This window comes from Acomys russatus, chromosome 10 (assembly GCF_903995435.1).
Source record: "Acomys russatus chromosome 10, mAcoRus1.1, whole genome shotgun sequence".
Lineage (NCBI taxonomy): Eukaryota > Metazoa > Chordata > Mammalia > Rodentia > Muridae > Acomys > Acomys russatus.
In genome coordinates, this window is record NC_067146.1 from 27,204,974 (window position 1) to 27,214,991 (window position 10,018).

Consider the following 10,018-nt stretch of genomic DNA (forward strand, 5'->3'; position numbering starts at 1 on the left):
GCCTCTATGTGTACTGACTAATTTTTTATTATCCAAACTCAAAGGAAAACAATCCACATTTTCTCTCTTATGTGACTTGTAGCCTATATCTAAACAGCTATTTAGTGTAGATGTAGTGTAATGTCTAGAAAAGAAACCAACAAAGGGCATAATAGGCACAAGGAAGGAGAAAACTCAGGCAAAGCACAGGAATTGTGAAAGAGGATACAAAGTACAAAGGTAATTGGTTTTTTAGTCTCAACTGTGTTTTCTTTGTTTTGGGGTGTGTGTATGCATGTGTGTGTGTGTGTGTGTGTGTGTGTGTGTGTGTGTGTGTTGTGTGTGTGTGTATTGGACCAGCCCATTAGAATGTAATTAATAGTGAAAACATAAAGCTAAGTCAGGCTCTGTGGCTTCAAAATAGTCACATTAACAGTATAAACATTGACTGAGAGGCATAGAGTCTGAGACTGGGAAAGTGCTTGAGTGTTAATCCAGCTATATGTTTAATTTTTCAACTATGTATTTTTTGCACTACAATTTTTGATTCCTTAATAATATACTTAGTAGTATGCAAGTATGAAGTGTTCACCCTGAACATAACTCAGTGTTTGAACTCTGTCTAGCATGCATGAGGCCCTGAGTTCAGTGCCCCAGACTAACCCAGACAAGCAAGAGAAAACAAGGTGCTATTCAAAAAACAATAGGCGTAGGTTGTTTTACATAGTACCAATGACAGTTTGATAGAAAACTAATTAATTTTTATTTTACCTTTTAAAAAAGATATTTTATACTATGTTTCTTTTTCAATGTGTACATTTATATTATGCATGAATAAAATAAACTACATCCAGCAGGGAGGGAGAACCACGAGACAATCGGATTATATAAATGTTACATTCATAGTCATTTGGCTATCTGTATTACTATCTTGTTCGGTCCAAATTTCTGAATGAAGAACAATAGCTATCATATCTCATCTCTATTAGGTTAAAACATCTATATTGATCTAAAAACATCTTAACCCTTAACCTACTAAACTTAATTCAAAGACTAAGCTATCTGGTCTTCAACCCCATCAGACTTGAGAAGAAATAAAACTTAAACATCTAAGTGAGCTTCATTTAAGTGCAGTTCTTTTCTGCTGAGTGCAGAGAAAAGGTATTATGTGGTTTGCTAGTTACCCATTCTGGAATGTTATTTTCAAAAGATGTAATGCAAAAAGCTATATTACAGGTTGGGCATCTAAATGGTTGGGAACAGCTGTGCTTTGGATTTCAGCTTTTTGTTTTTGTTTTGTTTTGTTTTGTTTTGGGCAGGGGGAGGAATTATATACACATACAAAGAGGTATCTAAGAGATGGAACCCAGGTGGAACAGCAGATTTGTTTCATGTAACACATAAACTAGAACTTAATTGTTACCACATGTGTAACAAGATTTTGCTTTTGGCTGTGACTCACCATGTGAGGCTAGGTGTGGAATTTTCCACCGAAGGCATCTGGTCCAGAGCTCAGTAGGTCTCAGCTTTTGGGCATTTCTAGTTGTTTCGGACTAGAGATGTTCTTCATGTTCCATAATGAGGGACAGTGTGGAATGGATTGCTTTCCCTTGGAAGAGGGCCAGGGCCCCCTCTGTGTACCAGTGGTTATTTTTTCACATGGTTATAGGGTTTGCCTTGTTTGTAATCTGTAATGCAGGGCTAGTTCTGGAATCAGTCAGGAGGCAAAATTTATTTTCTTTTAGAAAAAGCTGATCTTTTTCGCTTCACTTTCAATTGATTGGATGATACTTGCCTATGTTGTAAAGGGAAGTCAGCTTTATTCAGACATCTGATATAAATATTAATCATATCTTTAAAAAATACCTCCATGATACCTAGACTGGTGTTTAACCAAATATCACAGATGAATTGAAGTTCTGATACTGCTTCCCCATGCCACCTGACAATTTAGTGATATATGGTAAGATGTTATTATTTTGAAAATTATGATCACCAGCAACTCAACAAGTAGTCTAACAGTATTGTGGCTATATAGCTAATGTGTGGTCTTTTGTTCCCTAACTCATTTAATTTTTTAATTTTTCTAAACTTCTATTATCTCAATATTAACATAGGATAATTCGTGCTTAGTAAATTCAGTTGCTCCTTCCTTTAGATAAGGGATAATGGCATTTTTATTGTTTGATCCCTTAATAATTTTGAATGTCAGGAAAAAAAATGGTATACTAGCACAGACTTGTAGTTGCCACACTTGGGGTTGGGACAGGAGAGAGGATCATGAGTTGAAGGTGGTCCTGGGCTAGAGGCCAGCTGGGCTGCAGAACAAGTTCTAGGTTATTGTGGGCTATATAGCTAGACCTTGCCTTAAAATAAATGTACCAGACCTTGGCCAAGCATTGAATAGATTGTCTCATTTTGTCCTGCTTATCCCCATAGTACATAGCAAGAGAGAGGGATCGGTTTCTTTGCTTGTTTTTTTGTTTGTTTAATCTCTGTAATTTCAGAACAGTTATACCCTCAAGGGTTAAATGGTGATGAGTACTATATATAGTATATACATTAGTATATTATAGATTTTCATTTGTTCTGGCTGTTATCAGGGTATTCAAATTTATACAAGTAAAAGCTAGGGATTTCTCTGGATGTTGTCAAGAGTTTTTGCTCTGATTGAGCATTTTTTAATTTATGCCACAAGAATTTGCTGGCCTGTTGTCCCTCAGCTAGTATATTGTTGTATTTTAAAGTCTGACAGATGTAATCCGGTGTACAAGTGATTAGTTGCTGTAGACCATCCAGGTTACATATGACAGTCTTTACCTAGACTAGCCAGGGTACAGAAGGTCACCCTCAGGTTTCCAGAGCAGTTCTTGTCACTGAGAAAGTTTCTAGCTATTTGTTCCAGAAGCTGATATTTATCTGGATTTTCTAATCAGAGCAAGTTATATTACAGATCCTGAAAAAAGTACACATGGTGAAAATGCTAATCCTCTATACACCTATAAATTTGTTCAGATAACTTCTCAAAGTTAAATTTTATTGGTAAGAGTTTTAATTGATATGTTTTGGATGTTCTCTGGTGTTGTGTATTGTAGAAGAGAAGTCCATTATAGATGGTTTGTAATAGAACAGATGACTATTTATTTCTATAAAATGTTAACATATTGAGCACTTAGCTGAATATATTAATACTAATCCCATTATTACGTTTCTTCTCTAAAAACATCAGGTTTTGATCTGTAGTTTAAACCTCTAAAGTAAATGCTAGCCAAGGCACAGATCAGAGTTAGACAGGTCTCTACATTTTAGCCTTTAAGATAACAACATTCTGTCTTTCGCCAACTACTTATATTCTTGTTCCTTTGTTGTTCCAATGTGTACTCTTAAATTTTGTAGAAAAAAATTGTTATAACACTAGTTAAAGTGGCATATGTTGGAAGTTGAGACAGTCATACTGTTTTAATTATTGTTTTTATTCAGACTGTAGATTTGGGACCTACAAAGGCTTCTGTCTACTGCATAGAGCCTGACAAAATTTCATTATGTTTAAATTTGCTACTTCATTTTCTGCCGTTTTTGGAAATGAGGACTTCTTGCATTAAAAAAAAAAAAAAAAATCCCTGATTTACAGAGTTCTATTTTATTAATTTTTTTCCTTTTCTTCATTTAGACATTAGTCACTGAGACAAATTAAAATGAAATCCCAATTGTATTTTTCTATTGAGAGTAATCTGAGTTCATTTTTTCCTATACAAAACCTTCCCAAAATGTAATGTATAGGTTTAAGATTCTTTGTATTCTTGGCTAGGAAATAGTTGTTTTCACAATAATAAGTTGTATTTGTGGTTTTATTTGTTTGTTTTTTAGTTTCCTTGTAAGAGTAAAATGTTTTCAGAGGCTTCGTGCCAGGAAGTACTACAGAAGCTGAAATGTACAAACAGCTTTTGGAATCCACTGTATGACGGACATTTAAAGACAGTTCAAGAAATAGAAAACAATGCCTCATTCTTTTTTTTTTTTTTTTTTTTTTTTTTTTTTTCTTTTTTTTCCTTATTTTTTCAATGCCTCATTCTTATAGCCATTTTCAAAACTAGTGATTTTATTTAAACATAGACTATATAGAGGCATATAAAAGTTCCACACATTTTTCTCTTAACATGGAATGCATAGATATAACCAACATCAACAACATTCCTTTAAGCCCTCCTCCTATGACAAGATTTAAAGAGCTAATAATCTACCCAATAATCTTTATTCTTGTATGGGAATTTTTGCATGTGTTATTTTTAGTTTACATTTTAAAGTATGTGTCTGTTTTTAGGTTGCTTCAAGCCTCAGGAAAGATCAGATTACTTGATGTTGGCAGCTGCTTTAATCCATTTTTGAAGTTTGAAGAATTTTTAACTGTTGGCATAGACATTGTACCTGCTGTAGAGGTATGTGGTTTATTTACTCACTGGACTTTTTTTTACGTGTATCTTTAAGAAGGAAAAGCACTATCTTTATATTCTTAAAATAGCAAACATATCTTCCTTTTTTTACCAACTAGTAAATTATTTCTATTCCAAACTAAATATATATTCTGAAAAGTTTTAGCATTTAGCTAACCAATATTTAACATACTTTATTTTATTTGTTTTGTGCCTTCTTTAAATCTAGAAAGCTGGGATTTGGAAGTATGCTATAATAAAAATCATTGTCATTTTTAAAATTTGTAGGTTACAAGATGTCTGTGTATTACTTAGGATTCCTGTGTGTCTGCCTTTGTACTGCATGTGCAAGTTCTCCTGTCTTCGTCATCCATCTTACTGTAGGAGTGCTGAGATGCTAGGTTCTGTGCATTGGCTTTTGATGTGAGTCTGGGGATAAAACTCAACTCTTCATGCTTTCGTGGCAAGTGCTTTTACCCATGGAGCCATCCCTGAAACCCTGTAGTACTTTCTTATTCCACATGTCTATAGAGTTTAGAGTTTTAGTGTCCAGCCAATTAAGATACATTTATTCCTTTGTTGTATTTTCCTTAGTCATTGGATGGCGTTAATTAAATTTAATGTGTAATTTGCTTCAAGACAGGAATTAGCTTTTTAACAGAGTAAAAGTAGTATCATTATCATTTTTAATGTTTGGAGTTAATACAGTAAAAAATATATTTAACTGACCTTTAAAAGAGTGGTAGCATCATTCTGCATATACAAAGGTTATAAATTCTGCATTATCTGTCAATTATCTTTCTGTCACTGTGACAAAGCACTTGACAAAATCAGTTTTAGGAGGTCTATGTTATTTTTGTCTCAGGATGTCAGAGGTTACAGTCAGCTCGCTCATTCATTTTGAGCCTGAGGCAAGGCAGACTATCCTTAAATGCAGAGACAGAAGTGGAGATGGAGACAGAGAGACAGCATCCATTGCCTTTAACTAGTCTTCACCTACTACATTTTCTGTCACCTCCCAATAGTCCATTCACCTGCTAATCCATCAGTCACCTCCCTTGCTTCTGGCCTCCAGGATGTGAGTTGCAATGGCTGTTTGCAAGACTTTTGCACACATGCCATGGTAGACATTTCAGTTACAAATGGCATAACATTTAACAAGCCTCGTAATCTTTGCTCTCTGTCTGTCTGTCTGTCTGTCTGTCTGTCTGTCTGTCTGTCTCTCTCTCTCTCTCTCTCTCTCTCTCTCTCTCTCTCTCGTGTGTGTGTGTGTGTGTGTGTGATAACTATTGATAATACACTGATTGTAAATGAATAACGTTAGAAATGAATCATTCTGTATATTTTATCCAAATTAAATTCAAAATAAGTATAAATTTTATTTATTTTTTTTTAAGTATAAATTTTAAATAGATGCTTTAAGTTATTCCTAATTTAAGGTGTATGAGAGTCTGTGTATATTTGTTTGCATGTATAGAGTGATGGTTAGAAACTAGAGGGACTTAATAACTCAAGTTTTTTTAAGTTTAGTTGAGAACAGGCGTGGTGGCACACATGTATAATCCCAGCCCAAAAGAGAAGACGAGCTCAGTAGCCCAGTGCTATCTTTGACTTTGAAGTTTGAGTCTACTCTGGACAACAGGAGACCCTATCTCAAAAAAAAAATAAAAATAATAAATAGAAAGGAAAATCTATGTAGTTAGAAGGAAAAGGTAATCAATGCTAAGTTATATAGAAAATCTGTGAGATGTTAAATACCATGTTGTGAAGCTTTATATTAAGGTGAACATATTCTTGAAATTGTTTTTGGTTTTTTTTTTTTTTTTTTTTTTATGAGACAGGGTCTCACTGTCATCCAGGCTGGCTTCCCACATACAGTACTTAGCTTGGGCTTCTGTGAACTGGGATTACAGGCTCCCATACCACTCTGAAATCCTTAATATGCCTTTTGTTGTTGTTTTTATTTCCACAGAGTGTGTATAAGTGTGACTTCCTGAACTTGCAGCTTCAGCAGCCACTCCAGCTTGCACAAGATGCTATAGATGCTTTTCTGAAGCAGCTGAAAAATCCTATTGACTCTCTTCCTGGAGAACTTTTCCATGTGGTGGTTTTCTCTCTCCTCCTCTCCTACTTTCCGTCACCCTACCAGCGATGGATTTGCTGCAAGAAAGCCCATGAGCTGTTAGTGCTGAATGGCTTATTGCTCATCATCACTCCCGATTCCTCCCATCAGAACCGGCATGCTATGATGATGAAGAGCTGGAAGATTGCCATAGAATCCCTGGGCTTTAAGCGCTTCAAGTATTCAAAATTTTCTCACATGCATCTCATGGCTTTTAGGAAGACCTCCCTTAAAACCACCAGTGACTTGGTTAGTAGGAACTATCCAGGGATGTTATATATTCCTCAGGATTTCAACAGTGTAGAAGACGAGGAGTATTCTAACCCTTCCTGCTATGTGCGATCAGATATAGAAGATGAACAGCTAGCATACGGTTTCACGGAGCTCCCTGATGCTCCTTACGACTCAGATTCCGGGGAAAGTCAAGCCAGCTCTATTCCATTCTATGAGCTAGAGGATCCTATCTTACTTTTAAGCTAGTGTGACAGCAAAAAGGCCCCTCCATTCCAGACTCCTCAACTAATTACTTACACTAATCAGAATACTAACATGAACTCGGTGTTTAAAGCCTGGTTTGCATAGAAGAAATGCAAACGTTTACAGAGTTTGCTATTTTTCTCTACTTCTGGATTTCAAATTTTATTCTTATATAGGAAGCTTAAATTTCATGCAGAGTGACTTCTGTCTTAGCAGAAACCACTGTTAGCATTAAGAATAAAAAGGTACCTTTGTTCTCTTTAGTGCTGTTATGAAGCCTAATTTACTATGTATTTCCTTTTCAGTTTATTGCTGACTTTACACCATTGTCGTGGGGAACCTTAAGATGTGTAGAAAGCTGTAGATTGCACTTTGATGAGTCACAAGTTAAATATTTCGCACATAGGTTGGTTTAGTTGTTTGTGGTGCACTTACCTTTCCTTTAAATTGTTGCCTATTACAGAAAACCTTTTACACTCAGTTCCATCAGACCACACAGTATTCCTGACCTTGTGAAACTGGCGATGCCGCTTTTCATCTTAAGCTCCTTTTGGATCATTAGACATTAGAAGAGAGATTTCCCAAACTCTGTACTCTGATGTCATTCACACAGCACAGCAAGCACCATTGCCAAAGTCGTGTTTCCATGATGTTCTTACTCATCCAAGCTCTGCTGTTCAGTGTATTTACACCTGAAAGCTCCTTTTTATTTTTTAAAAATTAGACTTCATTTACAAAATGTTCTGTTTAAGCGAGGAACAATGTACAATACTTAATACTGACCTGGAACACCTTTATGAAAGGGTTTGTGTTTGTAAGAGTTTATATTCTGCTGTGACCAACTCTGATAGCACCTCAACTGTCCATTAAGGCACTGCTGCACTACACATTTGGAATTACTTTAACATTTTTGAAATTAACCTTCTCTTGATAATCTCATAAAATGGTCTTGACCTTTTGGTATCCTAATCCTTTCTAAGCTCTAGCAGAAAATTTTCTTTGACTATATAAACAATTAGTTGGCTGTGGGAAATTTCCCTTTCCACGTTGATGAATGCCTTTCTGTGTTTCTGAATCAGAAGCAAATGATTAACTAGAAATAATATGTCAAAACAAGACAAGTTTAAACAGTTAAGAACAGTCCACATTGTCTTGTCAGCCAGCAATTGTCATATGTCATGTAAACTATCATTTTTAAGAGTGCCACTGTGTGGATTTTTTTTTCAAGTGGTTAGTACATTAAAATTACCTCATACTGAGGTTTTTGCACTGAAATATCACAGTTTCAGAGTTCATGGTTAATGTTATGTACGTGTGTGTGTGTGTGTGTGTGTGTGTGTGTGTGTGTGTATTTTTAGAAGAATCTTGCATTTTCGGTAGTTGATCCTAAATTTCATAAACTGCACTTCTTTCCTCTGGTAAAATGGATGTTTTGTGCTTATTGTGAATTGTTATAGTTAACTTTGAATGTCAATTTTATTTAGAAAAACATAAACGCACTCTTTAAGATATCTGTTCATTGTATGTATCCAATATTTCAAGTTCAGTGTTACATGCTAAGTTAATGAAAGTAACAAGATTAAAACTAACTTTAGAAATGTCAGTTGTCTAAATGCAATAAACATCAGTTGTTCAACTATGCCATAATAACTTGACATTTTTCATTTACTTTCAGTAGCGTACAGTCCCATAATCACCAGGGCTGGTATTTCTTCTCATTTTGGCACTACAGGATAATGTTTTACAACTCCCTCAAAAGAAGAGAAGACAAAGATTGAACAGGCACTGTGTTCAGGATAAAACAAGGATCTCTCTTACCATACTGTTCTCTTGTTTATTTTGTTTACTAATTACAATGCTAAGAGCAAAGAAAACAACACAGCAGATGAAATTGCTTTGAAAGTAAATGAAAGAGTGCTTTGGAAGGCTGATCTGGGGTGACCTTTGAGACAGTGTTTGTGTTACAGCAGAAATGTTGGTGCTATGAATTCTTCTGATTGTTTACTGGTATTGAGTCTGCTTTTGCTCCAAGGAGTGCATGATGTATTTAAGTAGTGCTTAAAAATATCTCTTTATAAGAACTACTACCACTTAGTATAAGTTGTTTGGTTTTATTTCATTTGTTACTGTAAACTCGGCTTACTCAAGTTAGAACTTACACCAATACATATTCCACAAGGCCAGTTCAGTGAGTAAGTGTTGAAATATAAGCAGTCATTGTGGTTTGGGGTCCGATTATATAAATAATGACCAGTGAGGTTCATGGGTCCTTCCAGTATCACATGGGTACACTAAATATTTCATTTTGGATATAAATAGTTTAAGGGACATCCTGTCACATTCATACAATTTTTCCAAAATAATTTGGTATTTCAAAGACATGATATGGGCCAAGTTGTGGTGGGGAAAGCCTTTAACCCCAGCACTTTAGAGGGAGGCAGTTAGGCAGATCTCTGTGTTCGAGGCTGGCTTGGTCTACAGAGTGAGTTTCAGGATAGCCAGGGTTACACAGAGAACCTGCCTTGGGAAAAAAAAAAAAAGTCAGATGATAATCATGTGCTTTGGTTTGGGCTCATTGGGATTGTGAACAGATCATGTTTTACCGTAGCTGCAAAGTGCGTGAGCATAGTGTACCTGAAAATGTACATTTGTGTTTGTTGTATTTTTTCACATTTTGTGAACAAAGCACATTTATTAAAAATTTTAAATTTTCTAATATTCTATGTCTGTTATTTGTAAACTGAAAGGCTTTTCACTGAAAAAATTGAGGTCCTGGAAGCAGCTTAGAATTTGACTTGTAGAACTTTTTCCATCTGATCATGTACCTTAATTTCACAAATGCATTCCCAGAGATCCCATTAGCAAACACTGTCATGTTCTTTATGACAAATAACAGTAAAAATTCTCATTAAGTATCTGTCCACCATATGTAATTGGTGATGGATATGAAATGTGATAACAGTTATTATAGTTAAGTATATCTGTTGCTTTGGGGTACTATTCAGATTTC

The 10,018-nt window shown here is 35.3% G+C and overlaps 1 protein-coding gene across 1 annotated transcript in view; it reads left to right on the forward strand.

Moving 5' to 3' along the window:
- The window catches only part of Bmt2 (base methyltransferase of 25S rRNA 2 homolog), a 48,834-nt gene extending 39,231 nt beyond the window's left edge, over window positions 1-9,603 (forward strand). The window contains exons 4-5 of the mRNA XM_051151919.1: window positions 4,301-4,415; window positions 6,382-9,603. Of these exons, the coding sequence (XP_051007876.1) occupies window positions 4,301-4,415; window positions 6,382-7,011 (745 nt within the window). The 3' untranslated portion in view covers window positions 7,012-9,603. The remainder of the gene's footprint in view (window positions 1-4,300; window positions 4,416-6,381) is intronic.
- The last annotated feature ends 415 nt before the right edge of the window (window positions 9,604-10,018 follow it).